This window comes from Papaver somniferum, chromosome 6 (genome assembly GCF_003573695.1).
Source record: "Papaver somniferum cultivar HN1 chromosome 6, ASM357369v1, whole genome shotgun sequence".
In the NCBI taxonomy this organism is placed as follows: Eukaryota; Viridiplantae; Streptophyta; class Magnoliopsida; order Ranunculales; family Papaveraceae; genus Papaver; species Papaver somniferum.
Window position 1 is genome coordinate 174789283 of NC_039363.1, and position 17912 is coordinate 174807194.

Here is a 17912-nt window from a genome sequence, read left to right on the forward strand (position 1 = left end):
GATATGTTCATATGCTCTGGAAGTAAAAACTTTAGCTGAATCCAAAATTGCTGAAATCCCCAGTGTTTCTCAGTATACACCATCTCCGGGATGTAATCATGAACAACCAGCATATGTTTGTTGATACTCCATAGACGTTCATCAATCACTTTGTTTAAAAGCTCCCATTTGCTAAACTTGAAAAGCATAATATTTGGGTCAACCTCGATGGTTTTGAGATATTCAGCAGTCATGAGAGGCCATGTGAATCCAATAAACTTCTCCACAGTCTCAACACGCATTGTCCTTCGATGATAATTTTTCCAATAGCGCTTGCCTCCCAGTTATTCTCCTCTTCTTCCCCAACACTGGTAGATTGTTTACATACCGCAACTTCATTAGTGTCTCCTAAATCTTGCATAGCTTTCTTGAACTTGTTGACTAGCTCACCAACTGGTTCATTGGTTCCTCCTTCCATACTCGAGAATAGTTTAACTTTAGGGTTTAAATGAAAAAACTTAACTCTCTGGTAAGGCGCAAGAGGTTGGCTATATATGAATGTCTTGGTAGAGGATATACTCAAAATATTAGACCGTATTTTTTGGGTTTTCTCATAAAAAAAGAATGAGTGAGTATCTGTTTTGAGAAGGTAATTTTGGTAGATGGCAGTTGACCATCCGAAAATAAAGATGAAACTGATATATTTCAAATAATTGACTAATTTGAAATTAAAAAACTTCAAACTGGGTGGAAGGCGGGATTTATGGGCATTATGGCTCATTGAGTTGAATCGGGGATAGTTCTTCTGCAACCTCTTACCACTGATCTCATCACAATCAATCTTTTCATTCAAACGTATGATAACAGACTCGGCAAACACCTTAATCACAAATAATATGTACGCAAACGCCATTAGAGACAACACAAGTTGTAAACACGTTACGGAAAAACAGTTCAAAGATTAGTTATCCATGTAAACCAAAAATATCTTTTTTTAAAATAAAACTAAATGGGAATGACAAATAATTAATAAATACAGATATACGATTAAACCATAAAGCAGAAGTAAATTAGGAAAATCAAGTAATGATAATGAGTATAACTAAGGAAACAAACAGTGAAGATTTTAGGAAGATCAGAGAATTTTGGTTTACTGATTTAACTTTTCGGTGTCGCCCGATTCCCAAAGAGGAGAGTTGTACACTGGTTTTGCTTAATCCATAGGAGTCTAAATAGACAGGAGCGGTATAAATAAAAAATTAGAGCAGGACAAATGGCAAAAATGAACCTTTATCCACATACCATTAAAAAAGGCTTCATTGTCCGGGTCCACACCTGTAATTAGGGGTAATCATAGGAGCAGTCATAATTTAATGGAAAATTTCTTGTTTGGTCCTAAGCCCATAAGGTTATTTATAGTAGGATCCAACCGGATTAATTAGTTATCTACAGGTCCATATTTAACCAAAACATGGAAATGACCAGAAACTCCTTGTTGCCAAACGTGTGTGCCTGCACACCTTTAATATCTAATATAATTTGATATTCTTCTCTCTCCCATAAAGAAACCTAATTTATCTACATATATAATAAAAAAAAACATAGTAGAAGACCTAGACGTTCTGATTTGTGAAGTTTGAGAAGAAGTCTACATATGTGTTTGCTGAAAAAGTAACATAAAATGGTATGAATTAGTAGTACACATATGATGTACTGAAAAAACACTGTTTTATTTTAACCAATATGATACATCGATAGTTTTTTTTATCTTTTACTGTTCAAATCAGCAGCGCAACAATGTTTTAGGAGATAGATTCCCTGTTACATAATTCAAAAACTGATGAAAGTTCTTGAATAAGAAATCAACATCATGAGCTAATCCTTATTTGAAGAGGACCAAGCATCAACATCTTCTCCAGGAACTAATGCAATATCTTCTCCAGGAACTATGCATATGCTAGTGGATAAAAAACCTGCAAAATATAAGAGTACATATATGATATACTCTCAGAAACTAAAAATCTACACAAATTGAAACCGAAAAAAAGGCTCAGAATTTTCAGTACATAACTTCCATACTCATTATAAAACCATTCTTATACTTACATATATGAATCTGTGTGTTAGACACTATGAATTTGCAGTACATAAATGATATACTGAAAATAAAACTAGTTAATTTGCAGTTAATAAATGGTATACTCAAAAAAGTTCCTAGTGTTTGGACTAGATATAGACATCTTGAACCTGTAAATGCGACCAAAACGTAACAATATTGACACAACCATGATGAACAACGGATAAAAATGAGTATTACATGCAATACGCACTGATTCAGCTAATTACAATTCTAGATAATCTAATGTATTAACAAGCAATTACGAACCATACATATATACACGAAACATTGAACACATCAAAGTAATACTTCTCTCGTACATACAAAACATTGAACACATCAAAATAATACTGCTCATTTTACATGAAACTAACCTGAAAAAATTATCAATCGAATTACAATCCACTACGGCGAACAACAACGAACCTGTAAAAACAAAACAAAAAATCATGTTACCTTTAGGTAATCCATATATGAATTGCTGATTCATTATCTAAATCAACTTCAAGATAAAAAAAGACCGATGAATCTACGAACATAACAGAATTAAAGCAGTTCTTTTTAGTATTCCATATATGTACCTCTGATTTATAACTAAAAATCAAAGAACATAGTTCAGTATTACACATACGTACTCATGGATGGAACCCAAAACTCTGAATAAAACAGAATCAAAAAAAGTTTCTATCAGCACGCCATATACGTACTGCATAATCATGAACTAAAAATCAACTTCATGTAAAGAAGAATTGATGAAACGATGAATATAACCGAATCAAAGCACATATTTCAGTATTACACTTACATACTCATGGATCGAACCAAAAAACAGTGGCAAAAATCTGATTAAAACATAATCAAAAGAATTTTATATCAGTACGCCGTGTACGTACTATCAAATCATACACAAAACCAAATTGTAACAAAGCTAAAAACATAAAAGCGTCATGAAAATCGATTTGATCTTCACAATACAATCGAAAAACAAATCAAAAGAAGAAAACAAACAAAATAATCAAAGAAGATGATTAGAAAACATACCTGGAACAAAATATCATATATTTATTGCTGGATCAAACAATCTCAAACAACAACAAATTTATTATTTACGTCTAGATCTGAACGATTTTCATCAAAAACCATCGGTACATCATATATGTACTGATGGTTAATACACAAAAACAAACTAAAAACCCAACAAAATGAAAGTAAAATATCAGATCTACTAACGAAATGTATATAAAAAATGATTATCTATCTAGATCCGAACTAAATATGAGATCTCCAACAACAGACTAAGATGAATTGAAAAATCAACATAGGAATCAAATATAGACCAAATACCTTGACTAATTCTTAGCTGATTTTCTTGATCTGTAGGAAGCAACAACTTCATATACAGTATCTCAATTGATTTCGGCATTAGACTGAAAATCAAATCCAAATAGTTTCAAAAAAATATGAGACAACATTAAAACTAACTAAATCTCGGCTAATGAAACAAGATTGAAATAAATAATCTCGCGTTCGACGATTAAAACCCAAAAAAAAATTCCTTCTAGCTGCTCTCCGATTTGGATCTGAGAGATTAAAATGAAAAGAGAAAAAATGAAATGAAATTTAGTTATCCTGTTTTTATATACATGAGGGTGTTTTGGGAATTTAAAAATATGTCTCATGTATCTCGCACATGTATAGGACCTGGGAATAAAATTTTAGGTCCAATTTTCTTTTTTCTTTAAAACTTTGGACCTCATTTTACTGGGCTTTTTTGGGTGGACCTGCCACTAACTAGTATCATAAACTAGTACCTATAGGTAATCCCTACTAATTTAATTTGGTGTGCATAAGACTTTGGGACCTAACGAAATTACTGCTATGTAGATTGTCGCAATAGCAAAAATCCAATGAATATAATAAAATGGGTAATACCAAACTGCGTTTTTGGACAAAAAGAAAACCACACCCCACGACAAATGACGTCGTGCTTTTGAGATTTGCAGGGGTGTTGGCTTTTGGGCGAGTGAACGGTTTTTAGCTTGTCCAAAAACACGGTTCATATAGAACTTTTGTTGACACTATGATATCTGATTTATATGTAACATGTCTGTGACATAAGGGTAAATGTAGAAGAATTTTAATTAATTTTTTTAAAAAAAAAAAAATTATGGAGAAGCCAAGTCAAACGGATTTCTTAAAAGTTGACCGTTGGTTGTGGCGGATGGATTTTAAAGAAACTGAAAAATCCAGGGGAATAAGATAGATGTTTGAAAGGACTACATTTAGAAGAACTGGGTACCAAAATCGAATCCTCGTCAAAACCAAAGGGTTGCCCACACTGACGTTGCAGCTCTTATGGGGTTCCAATTTCAAAATACACTACTCATTTCAGCAGAAACGTAACCGAGGAATTAGTTGCCCTAACACTAGTTGAACAGCATTTTCTCTGGTAGCAGCTACCTTCTCTGATCACCGAAACACTAACCTCTTCGGCTCTTCCCCACACCAAATATTCTGAATGCTAACCCAAGACAAATTATAACACATTTTTCTATGAGTTTACTATTGGAAATAGACAGAAATAGCAAGACCTAATAAAACCCATCATAATTTAGTCTGTACCCGCCACCCGATCCTGAACAGCACTGGAATGTCTGCCTTTTTGAACAGTTTCAACTTCTGCAAAGTTCATGTTGTATGTATAACAATTCCCAGCTTGACAAATTTACTAAACAATCAATCGCCAAGAAAACAACACTTCCATGACTCAGATTAAGAAAATTACAGTAATAGGTGCTGACAATTTCTACAAGATCTGACAGGTTAAGGCATAAAACAGATCACAGAAGGTTTTTGTCCAGTATAGCACTTGAAACTGAAAAACAATTCAAACAATATTTTGCAAGAAAAATAATCCTAATAGAAGTGCTGCAGTGACTGTACAAAGCGTTGGGTGACTTCAAATCCAAATCTGTAGAGTCATATTGCAGTGCAGTTATGGAGAGCTAAAAGACATACTTATTGAAATGACAATAAAACTTAGAAAGTCATATCCACAGATGTTCAGACTGATTCTCATTTGATTTCAACAGTCACTGCATCAAGGAATTCTAATTGATGATCGTGGCGCACCAAAAACAATCAAGATCAAAAAACAGGGACAATTACGAGTGTCTACAAAGCTATACAACTTTGAACTTTACACTATCAGGATGGTATTTATAAGATATTCATATGTAAATCACAAACAAGCACAAATAAAATGAGAAAAAACTGCAGTGCAGATTATCCTTCCAAGAAATCACAACACAGAATTTTGCAACCTTATCATACGCTGTTTGAAAATTAACGGTCATATTTTAAAAGCTTCCAATCCACTTTATTAGGGTCAGAATCTGATCGACAAGTAAACCGTCCCTTCAGATAATAGATCCCTAACCTCAATTTTCAGTAATTAAAAAGCATCACCATCTGAAGTAAACAGCACACCTGCTTTGAAAATCCTCATCAATCATAAACCGTCCAATGAATATACGATAGTTTTGCCCAAAGAAAATAACTTACAACTACTATGCCTCAATTAAAGAATCTAGCATACCATCAGACAACTGCAGAATTGGAAACCTAGCATAACTCGTTAAAGAAACTATATTCATTTAGTACAACTAGACATATAAAAGACATTTTATGTTTCACTGTGTACCTTAAAAAGCGAATATGCATTAGTAATAAGTTCAAGGCAGTAAAAACTAAAAAGTTGTTTTTTCTCATGTAAAAACTAAAAAGTTGCCAACCATGAAATTCACCAATTCTATTTTAATGTTGAAGAAATGGAAACAAAAAAACTAAGATTTATGAAGAGCCCCAAGAGATGGGCATCGATGCTAAATCTTCAACTAATTAGAAATATTCAAGTACTTGCTTAGCAGAAGGAAAAAACAAACTGCAAATATACCCTCAGAATGTCGTATACTTTACCTATTAATTTAGCTAGAAAACAAACTCCATCACACACTAGCTTTAATGTCTGGTTTGAAAGAGTGAGGCAACAAAACCGTTACATCAGCATTGTAGTCTCCGAAGCGTGGTGAGAGGTCAATCCAAGTATTTTCTTTTATGTTGTAAATCACCACGTGGTTGAATGAAGTAACCCCATTAATAGAGTTCACACAGATCATTATATGTTCGCCATGACCAGAACACGTGATGAGAGCTTCATTATTGTAGTAGTCTTTGGACATGTTTGCTGGCATGGCTGAAGTTTGTTTCCATGCTGCTGACTCAGTATCGAATTCCCAAACATGTAATGTTCTTTTCATAGAGATAGAAGCGCCATCTGTTTCCATAAGGACCACTACGAAAACCCTTCCACCGCACTCGACCAAGTCCATTTTGAAAAAATTATCCCCTTCAAGTAATTTTGAGTATATCGCGATACTGCATTTCTCGGTATCAATACATACTAGGTTTCCATCAAGGGTAAGGTAGTATGCCAAAATCTGTTGTTCTTTACCAGTTACAGTCACACCTCTATCCCAAATAGACCAAGACCCATGTTCTTCCGTGAGCAATCTCAAAGACAAACTCTTCCATGTAGCTCTATTCTCCGCTGAGGAGAAAACTTTCATAACCATATCAGGCCACGTCCCGCAAACTACAAAAAGCTTGTAACTATTAGATCCTTGTGGTACGTGCATCGCGATCCACCCACCTCTAAGTTTTTTGCTCAGACGGAATCTAGGTAACGAGCGCACTGAACCAGTAAAGGGATTACAAACAACATAAGAATTGGCGATTGATTGAAAGCACATAAGTCCGCCAGATGAGACAACTGGAATACATGGCTTTTTCCTAATTTCAGTCGGCAATGGGAGTTTCAGACGTGCCCGCCAATCAGAAATCTCCATATCATAAACCGAAACAGATGCCGGCTGTTTATTGAAAATTAAGAACCATGGGCGTCGATCAAAGATTTGATGTGAGGTAGTCTGAAAGGTTGGTGAATTGATGATTGAACTCCATCTCTTACACACAAACCGGCACCGAGAAAAGTCCAACGTTGGGAGTTGCGCCAATACTGTCTCCACCATTTCATCGCTGAGCATGTTCCATGGATTTCTGTCTGTTGATGGGTAACAGATTAAATAAGGGCCATTCTGGCTTCATGAGAATTATCATTACAAAGTAATAACACCATCAATTGAAGATAAAGTGAATGTACATACCCTTTTTCATCTCGCGCGAACCCGCAAGAACTTTTATATGTAATGGAGGAAAGAGTGTTGTAGCTGCTCGAATTTATCCTTTTGACCTTGTTAGCACAATCAAATAACTACATTACTTTTCTCGAATCACATACAAAACCTTGTGATCATCTAATAACGAGGAAATATAAATCTGAAACACTTCTTACAGAAAAAATCAAATTTCAAGTGAAAGTGACACTGACATACATATTTAACTCTCTCTGTGTTATTAAATTACAAGTCCTTCATCAAGTTATGATCGACTGCAAGATACGTACCTAATAACACAGATCAAACGTACCTGTCGAGCAGCTATTTGTTCATGGAGTCTCACTTAGATTAGGATTTATAGTTTCTGGTTGTTGACTTATCCACTAACCACTTGTACCTGAGCTTAAGATTTTTTATTCAGTATAAGAGGATAGCATCCTAAAACTAAAATCTCAGTCTTGCTTCCAAACGATCTAAATGATATCACAAAAATTGTCCTTCTTAATCCTTGAATAAGTAGAGATTTTTGTGAAAAACTACTCGCTAAAACACATTTCTAACGATCATAATTCGGGAACACGTATCGAATCTAAGAAAGGACCCTAATTTTTCAAAGATGTTACAACTACATATTGAAAAGCTTCAAATTAACCATCCTATAACAGATCCCCAATATAGTTCAAAAAGCAGATTATATTGTTTACAGCTCCAAATCTAAATTCAAAACATAAAACTAGTTAAACAAAATCAAACACCAGCAAACAACACGTTTGAATCAGATATATAGTTTCTGCGATCCCCATCCATATAATAGCCCCCTCGAAACATAGGAGAAACCATCCTGCAGGAGATTCATATCCATTTGCCCGACTATTAAGCTGGTGTCTTGGTTGTAATTCCCTTTTGAATTACTAGTCAGCGTTGTTCCACCACTATTCACCATTGATGGCATTGTCATTAGTTCCGACATCTAAAAATTCTTGCTCTCCTCTTTCCAAATCCTAAACGGTTGTTGTGCCGGAGAAGCAACAATCGCCGTCTTATTTACATCAATAGTATTAATCACAAACTGATTCAGTAACAGACCACCCAAATTATTATTACTCATGTGCTTGAATGGCATAGAGCCATAAAACCTAGCAATTCCTACACTATAAGCCACCTCTGATTTTCTCCATAGCAAAACCATTCACTTTTACATTCTTTCTCCAACACATATTCAACTTACACGATGCTCAATTCATCTGTTGATCTAACTAATGATGTGAACCTTGATGATGCAAGATCTTGTGAGAACCCACAACTAAATATATCAAGAAGCATTATAGGATTTTCATTCTGGGTGGGTTTAAATCATCTTAATCGGAAAATTGAAGATTGAACCTGTGAATTTGGATGATAGGAAACTTGAGTTTGATTGGAGGAATTGCTACCTTAGATTCATCGACGGAGGGGGTAACTAAAATGAGGTGTGAACACATAACCTCAGTTGGTCTCTTTGGTTCAACCCAAAGATTATACGCTACTATGAACCAAACAGTTCTATTATCATCAAATCAACTAAATTAGATACTAATCAATCAATCAATTAAATAATTAAATTGAATTCAATCAGTGATACAATCAAATTAGATACTGATCAATCAATTAAAATGAATAGATTGATAAATTCAATCCAATCAGTGATACAATCAATTTCTTGATTCCTATAAAAATCAAGATCAAAGAAATTCAAAGATAAATCAAATCTTATGGAAACGTGAAAATTGATAAAAATAAAATAGTTACAGATGTGCGGAAAATGAAAACCTATTACACAAGAAAAAAATGGCAGATTAAAATTGAAAAAAATAATGAGATGTTTATGATAGGAAATTAAATTACCTGGATGTGATATACAGGATACTGAGCAGTCAAGCTAGAATGATGATGATAATATGAGGAGCCTTCAAAGGAGATTCTGTTGTTAAAGAAGAATGATGAGGCTCTTCTTATCACCTTATTTTATACTTTAACTGGGTCACTGCTATTAGCAGAGAACCATTTTATTGGGACCATGTTTTTTTTGCGGGCACCATGATTTCTATTTTAGGCAAGACATTATAAGTAATTCTAAGTCACCCCTTATCTAAATGTTTTTCTTAATACCAAACTTACCCTCCTTAATTAAATGTGTTAATTTAATGATTAATTAGTTATTAGTTAATGATTAGTAATGATTAGTTACCATTAAGAAGTTCTATTACAAAAAAATTGAAAATTTTTCTTTACGAGAAATTTTAAATTTTTTTTGCGATGAAGTTCGGTTACCCAAATTTATGACCGAAAACGAACTTAATAATTAGTAATGGTTAGCTACTAGTAAGAAGTTCGGTTACAAAAAATTGAAAATTTTCCTTGCGATCAAACCGAACTCTATATTTGGTGTGACCGTTAAATAGTTCTGTTATAAAAGAATTTAAAACTTTTTACGATCAAACCGAACTTAAAGTTCGGTTAAGAAACATTTTTTGCAAAGTAACTAAACTAAAGTTTGGTTGGGAAATGTTTTTTGCGACATAACCGAACTATGGTTCGGTTGGGAAATATTTTGCGAAATAACCGAACTAAGGTTCGGTTGGGAAATGTTTTTTGCAACTAACCGAACTATTAAGGTTCTGTTGGGAAATGTTTTTTGCTACTAACGGAACAAAGGTTCGGTTGGAAAATGTTTTTGCAACTAAACGAACTACTAGGGTTCGGTTGGGAAATGTATTTTGCTACTAACCGAACTATTAGGGTTCGGTTGGGAAATGTTTTTCGCGACATAACCGAACTAAGGTTCGGTTGGGAATTTGTTTTTGCGAAATAGCCAAACTGTTCTTCATGTTCATCATTTCCATTAGGTTCGGTTAGTTCGACAAAGTTTTTCACATAATTCCTAGCCGATATTCTCTCAGCAACTTCCATTTTCAACTCATTTTAATGGTTAATACTCATTTTTCAATCGAACGAGGAACGTCAAGCAAAGAGAGAAGAAGAAAAGGATAATTTTTTTTTTTCAAAACTAAAAAATTTCGATTCCCCCCTATTTTTGTTTTTGATTTTGATTTTGATTTTGGTTAATAGATTCATTTAGATTAGATATATATGATTAGATTTATATAGTTATTAGGTTAGTTTTAATTTAAATTAAAGTAAAGGGTAAATGTGTACTTACCTAAATTTAGGACATCCCTTATAAATATAGGGAGGTTGGTCTAATAAGACCATGGTCCCTAAAAAATGGTTCTTAGCATAAGTGTTTTGTATAGAGGAGCTAGAGGAGTCCGATTTCATGGTAGTTGGGCTAACTGTTAGGCCTATTCCTATCGGTATGGGTATGGCAAGTAGATTTTCCATATATGCATCCAATATGTACATGTCCAAGTGGAAAACTAAAGTGGCTAAGTGTCCGATATACCAATTACCGATAGGTGAGATAAAATCTCTAGAGAGCGATAACTATTGATTGTACTAGAAAATCTTTATAGGTAGAGATAAAGATTTGCTCTCGTGATTATAGTTTTTATATTCTTATTCTCTCCTATTTTTAGTTATTATAATAGATTTTTATATTATATAAGGGTTTCATTCAATTTTTTAAAATACATACTCGATCGCTTTCTGAAAAATAAGCTTGTTTGGATTGCACATAAATTAAGAAACTAATCATATTAGCTACTTTTTCGTATCTTTTTCTAATTTATCCTTTGTCTCATTCACTTGATATTAGAGAAAAATGGGAGGGACAAGTGATCCCTTTTTTGCGTTGAAAGAGAGAAGTGGTCATTCCGATGGTAGGTTAGTAAACTCATAGCATTTGACTTTCCATTAATGCAAACCAACCTATTCTTTTAACATATCCAAATAAGGAAATCATCTGTATTTTTTGAAAACGGAGAGAGTAAAACTTATAAGAACCCCGCCTAAACATTTTTTTAATTGATTCGGGTCCCACAAAACACATATATATTATTTTATTCAAATTTGCTAGTTTACCATAGTGGGGAAATATATTTCCCATGCCACATCGCATGGCAAATAGAAAAAATTGTTATATGCCGTAGGAACCGGCCTTACGAGTGATTCCAAACTCAAGTTCAAACAAGGAGTTGAAACCCATGTCAGCTTAAATTAGGAACTAAATCAAAACTCCATGCGCCAAGTGGTTGGGTACAAAAGTGTGAAACCGGTGGATCATCGGTAAGGATGTGTTAATATGATGGTTCATATTCTATGCACAAAAGTGTGAAATCGTTGGATCACCAATACAGCTGTGTTAATTTGATGATTTAGGTTCTCTGTGCCCAATGGTTGGGCATAAGAGTGAAATTTCTTTGCATCCAACAATTGAGCGCAAAAAACTTGATTGAATTTCACATTCAAGTTGTTGCTAGATCCACAGCTTGATTTTGGACCTTTGGCAACGCTTTTGAGCTTGAATCTTGAATGACCATGATTTAACCTATGTATATTACATCATTTCAGTTTCATAATTTCAGTATTACTAACTTTTGAAATGACATTTTAATTTCAGAATTTTATTTTGTTTTTCTGAAATATCAAGTTCAGAAAAATATTTGGAAGGGTCTTTGCATTGTAAGTGTACTCAATTGTTATGCAACTTGAGTTTTACGGGAGGTTATCAAATTCCACAGGATATTACCATATCCATATAAAAAAATAACTGGACCGACTTTAATGGTAAAACTCTCATAGAAGTTGATAATTCTCGGCCTTGTAGCAGCGTTGCACTTAATGGTGAGGCACTGAATTAGCGATACGAGAAGTCAATTTTTTCTTAAAGGAAAATGTTACATTTTTCAAGGGAGAAAAAGTAGAATAAGGATAATTGAGACCAGAAAACTCCTAGCACAGGACCTAACTACAAACTAATGCAGTTTCCCAATTACAAATCATCTTATTGAAGTTAATTGTTGGAAAACATTTTTGAACTCTACCATATTGAAAAACAAGTCTTTTCACCTCAACATTTGTGGTATGTGCATCTCTTGCTATTTTGTTTTTCATAACTCATGAGTTCCTTTCAGAATAAAGCGCCGAAATAATAACAGAAGGTAATATTGGCCAAATCTTGCTCCCCAACTTCTTCCCTTTCATAGATCAACTCCATAATTATCTATGAAATAGTCTCATATAGTTCTTGGAAAGACACAATGTAAGAATTTATTATCTACCTTAATTAGCCTTTGTAGTGATGCATAGGATGCAATTAGTCTCATCAATTTCGCTACCCCTTTTGATCAAGTTATTATCCTTTGTTGGAGCTGCATTTTGCATCAGTGACCATGGAAATACCTACATTTTGGGTGGCACATACTTCTCCCGTATACTTCTATGGCGAAAGTTGCAGCTAGATTCTTGTTGCTTTAAAAGCCGTTAGTGATAAGAAATTCAAAATTGATAATACTAGTGTTGTTTACGCCTTGAATACACATTTATTGTTTAGTTGAGCTTTTCTTGTTCCAGGCCCATAAGAGCATCGACCTTATGTAACTAAAAGGCATCAGGAGCTTTTAGGTCATATACAAGGAAATTTTTTTTCCTTATATTGCGAGAGACATTGATTGCTAGTGAGAGTGTGAGGCACCAAAATGGGGCTAGGGTTCTTGAAATGGGTTTGAACTATATCTTTGTAATCTTGTTTGGTGTACATAGTGAAATCATTTCGTCGTCGTCAGAGTGACCATGGAAATACCTACATTTTGGGAGGCACATACTTCTCTCGATGGAGTGACCGATTTGAAGAAGTTCTGAACCCAACCATTGAGTGTAATATTGCTGAGGTGAAGTCACCCACTCGTAGCTTTTGATGTCTGCTAAATTATTCTTGGGGAGAAGTCCTTGGACCATAGTAGCGTATTTGAACATTGGTAATATTAGAGAAGGAGGAGGAATAAGACTTGCCTGAGCTCGAAACCTTCTGACAAAGGTGTGCGGATTATCTCCAAGTTCCTGTGTAAGTCCCATCAGAGTTTTTACTTCTTCCAGATGCTCAAACGGTGGTGCGTCCTCTGCTTCGTCTTCCGACTCGGAATTTTTGTCGATGACAGGATGTGTTGAAGGCATCGTTGTCCTTTCAGCATGAATCCAAGTTCTCCTAAGGACCATGTCGTATCCAGGGTCTTCCCGGATTATGAAAAACTTGGCCTCAGTGCAGATCGATCTTTCCGTAACTTTGAGAATGACGAAGCCGTATGCGTTTCTGGAGATTCCTTCGTGGTCCCTGATTGCTATGGGAGCATGGGTGGCTTCCCGTCGAGTAATACCAGCAGCTCTAAGAGTTTTCAAATGGATGATGTTGACGGCAGTACCAACATCGATGAACGCCCTCTTGAACTCATTTCCTTTAATGTGCACTGTGGTGAGCAGTCCCCAATCATACATTTCTGTGTCAGTGGATGAAGGTCCGATGATAGTTTCTTGGATCAGCGGACGTATTCCGGACACGATGTGGTTCAGTGCAGCAAACATGTCTTTCCTTTGACTGGGAGGGTAAAGACTGGGAGATGGTAAAAGTTCTGACTGGGAGGGGTTTCTTATGCACCCCCTCAGTCCCCAGGTTGAGCTCTCCTGATTCGACCTTTTCTTTGAATATGCACTTCAAAATTTTGCAATCACTCGTGCGGTGGCTGACGTATCTATGGAAGCGACAATACCGAGGATTTTCCATGGACTCTTCAGTTGGTTCCTTCTTGACATAAGGCAATTTGATTGTGCCGTCTTGAATCCAAACATCGAGTAGTTCATTAACTTCTTCCATTGAACAGGGAAAATCAGGTGCTTCTGGATCTTCCGTATGCTGAGGAGGGATTTTCGAATTCTCCTTCTTGTGTATCTTTGAAGGGGTGGAGGAAGTATGCTTGTGTTGTGGTTCTTCTTTTCGCTTACTCCCTTTCGCGACAGCATTTGTTGAAGGTTGCAGGTTATACTGCTTGTTGATCAGACGCCTGCTTCCTCGAGTGTCTTTTGAATCTTCAGTCTTTGTTGACTTTGCTCTTTCCAAAAGAGCGGGTGCAGTGGTTGCCGACCTCTTCGCAGCTTCGTGAAACTCTGAGAAAGTCTGGAATCGAAGGTTTTCTATCAAGGCCTTGTAGACCGGGAGCATGCCATTGACGCACAAGTCCACCAGTTGTTGCTCCTTGACGTTTGGGTCATGACAATCCAGGGCTTGGACTCTGAACCTTTTCACATAATCATTGGGATTTTCACTGACCCTCTGAAACATTCTTCCAAGGTCGGAGAGGGTGACTTGTTCTTACACGAAGAAGTATTTTTTGTAAAATGTGTTAACCATTTCTCCCCAATTGTTGATGGTCCCTGGTGTGATGTTGTTATACCAGGTGTATGCCCTGCCTTTCAGAGATTTTGAGAATTCCTTGAGACGGACGACATGATTATGTTCATGTTCTCCCAAGGCTTCGTGAAAACGAAAGACATGTTCCCGAGCATTGCTAGTTTCATCATACAAGGTGAAAGTTGGAGAAACGTAACCTTTGGGGAGTGGAATCCTCTGCATAGAGGCAGGATAAGGAGGTTGATGACGATGGTCATGCGATGTCTTGCCTTTTCCATGGTTCTCTAAGAGGTGCTCCAGATCCTCGCGAGTGATGAAATTCGGTGATCCCTTCGCTGATGAGTTGTCGACAGCAGTTTTGTGGACTTCGCTTCTACTGTATGGATTGGAATTACTTCAGGACCGTCGTCCGAGGATTTATCCTTCTCCTTTACCTTCTCTTGAGTCTTCTCTGACATCTTGTCAGTAAGAGTTTTGAGATAATTACACAGCTCCTTCTGTGTAGCAGCCATGTCAGTCTGGTTCTTTGCAAGAGTCTCCTGCGCTTTGATAATATCAACAATGGTAGGCGGTGGATCTCCTCTGACTTCTTCAGGGTGTCGTCCGGACAGTGGATGACCTTCGACGTGAGGAGGAGTAGTGTCACCACCATCAGTGTTGGAGGTCGGAATTGTCTCCGGGATATTCTGATTGTTGTTGTTTCTAGTGCTAGCAAGGTTTGTGTTAGGATTCGTAATTGAACCTGACCTGAGATCAACCATTTTGTGAAATTGTAAGATTGCAACCGAGAGATTAATCTCCCACTGTGGTCGCCAATCTGTAGATGGGGAAAAACGATTTGCTGGTTTTTAAGGAATTAAGGAGGCGACCGTATGGAGGAGACTCCTCAAACCGAGCGAAATGTTAAACCTCACACAGATGCACCGCTCCAAAGGGGGTGCTTTAGATTCGAGAGATCAATCTGTAGTACTCCGGCCTAAATCAAGACAATGACCGTTCCAGAGTAAATTCGGTCACAAGAGAGGATGGGTTGATGTGTATGAGGGAAGCTGAGAAATGTGTGGAATCAATGGTAATCAAAGATTGTGGGTGTGTGAATTCCGAATACGATAAGCTCTGAGTGATTGAAATTGCTCAATTGCGAGTAGTTGCTCAATTGATGAGTTGATGATCTCGTGTTGTCGATGAGACGTGAGATTGATGATGCTGATGATGATGATTCAATCATGATTCAGAGATTTATTTATATTGCTGGAATTGTAGACACCATGATTCCATGAAGTGTGAAAGTTGATGGAATCAAGGAGTGGGGAAGTGGAGATCGTGTTTGAAACCAGTTTCTCAACGTGTGGAGACTTGGCCGATTTTCCACCCACTACCTCGTGAATTCCTTCAACTGATTGCACGACTTGCTCACATTCCATAGTGTGTTTGAACACACGTTCCGTAGACCGCTAGACCAAAACCCTAAGTGATATCCCCCCAAGTGACACGATTGACGTCTCGTGGTTTGTTAGTCAATTGATGACTTCGTGGTTTGATGGGCCGATGAGTCCATGTAGTCGTTGAGTTGAAGATGATGTTCTGAAACTCGTGAATTGAACATGTCATGAGACAGAGGTATAGTTCTTACGATGAAGTGAGAAAGTATTGCTCATTCGATGGATCGTTGAATATTGATTGTTGAACCAATATTCCTTGGTTTTAATAAATATTTATCATCTGAGCAAGTGTTGCTCATGTGATGAATTTTTGAATATTTGGTCGTATGAGCATGTGTTGCTCGTCTGATGGATTACTGGAAACGTACCAAAAATATTAATTAGAATATTGGTCGTTGAACCGAGCATAATTAATAAAATTAATGACCATGAGGTCTTCGTAAAATTATTAAGGTTGGAATCTGTAATGATGATCCTTGGATTCAGAAACCCTAATTTGATCAATTGATGATCAATTCATGGTTCGTCAGAATTTTAACCATGGGACGAAGGAGGGAGCGACTACATGGGACCATGGATCAACCATGTAGTGTCCATATGCTCAGTGAGCAAATACAAAGAACTCCTGAAGAGTTGACGATTTGTTGGTGGAAGAATGATTAAATGTTGGCTTAATCATTTATTCAAAAATGCTCGTCTGAACCTTAGGTGAGAAAACCTAATTAATTATGACGAGGCGAGATACCGACCATGGAGTCATGAAACCTTCCCTGGGTTGTCACGTGACCGCCTGACGGTCACTTCATGAAAATCCAAAGTGTTTGGAAGAGTTTTGGACCTAATACGAGCAATTGTGCAAATTAGGTCAAAACTGTGAAAATTGTTGGGACCGACTTCCGTGAGCCAAAGAGCCAATCTTGGTCGGTCAAGATAGCGTGCTCGTGTCCCCAAGGCGTCCGCGTCTCAGTCCTGAGAATTTTGATATTTTCTGGCGTGCAATTGAGCATCCATTCGTGAAAATATGCCAAAATTAGGGTTTCGACGAAACTGAGGAAAAGACCATGAGATGATGAAAAATAATTATAAAGTAAGGAATGAGGAGGTGTGGGACCGCTGTGTTCAAGGCATGGTCGGCCGGTCCTGACCACGGTCCCGTGGTGCCTTTTCCTTAATTTTATAATATTTTGATGATTTTATGAAAAATTCATGAATTTTGAGAAATTTGATGAATTTTAGGAGTTTCCATGAATTGAAGGAGTTTTCATGAGTTCAAAGAAGCAAAAGATATTAAAATAATAAAACAAGGGCGTGCGCGACCGTGGAAGGCATGGACGGCCGGCTAGGGGACGGTCCCACGAGTTTCCCTAATTTTATAATGATTTTATGAAAAATTCATGAATTTTGAGAAATTTGATGAATTTAGGGAGTTTTCATGAATTGAAGGAGTTTTCATTAGTTCAAGGAAGCAAAAAATATTAAAATAATAAAAAACAAGGGCGTGTGGGACCGTGGAAGGCATGGTCGGATGGCTAGGGCCCAGTCCCACGAGTTTTTCTAATTTTTTAATATTTTTACGTATTTTGATGATTTGAGGGAATTTTTCCTAATTTGAGAGAAATACCATGAAATCAAGGAATTTGATGAATTCAAGGAAAACTAATAATAAAATAATAAAACAAAGGGGCGTGTGGGACCGGCTAGGGAATGGCCGGCCGGCCAAGACCCGGTCCCACAAGTTTTCATAATTTAATTTATTTTATTATTATTTGATGATTTGTGCAAAATACCATGAAATC

General features: G+C 36.4%; 1 protein-coding gene across 2 annotated transcripts; it reads right to left on the bottom strand.

Annotated features, from left to right (window-relative positions):
* Positions 1-5271: 5271 nt before the first annotated feature.
* Positions 5272-9359, bottom strand: LOC113290184 (F-box only protein 13-like). 2 transcript variants are annotated; one of them, XM_026539738.1, is made up of 4 exons: positions 9220-9359; positions 7324-7409; positions 6077-7220; positions 5272-5587 (listed from the first exon to the last, which is right to left on the bottom strand). In XM_026539738.1, exons 2-3 carry the CDS (start codon positions 7331-7333, stop codon positions 6106-6108), a joined length of 1125 nt encoding a protein of 374 aa, XP_026395523.1. In that variant the 5' UTR covers positions 7334-7409; positions 9220-9359; the 3' UTR covers positions 5272-5587; positions 6077-6105. The 2 variants fall into 2 exon arrangements, with proteins under 2 accessions (XP_026395523.1, XP_026395522.1); XM_026539737.1 differs by lacking the exon at positions 5272-5587 and having other exon boundaries at positions 5842-7220.
* Positions 9360-17912: the final 8553 nt, after the last annotated feature.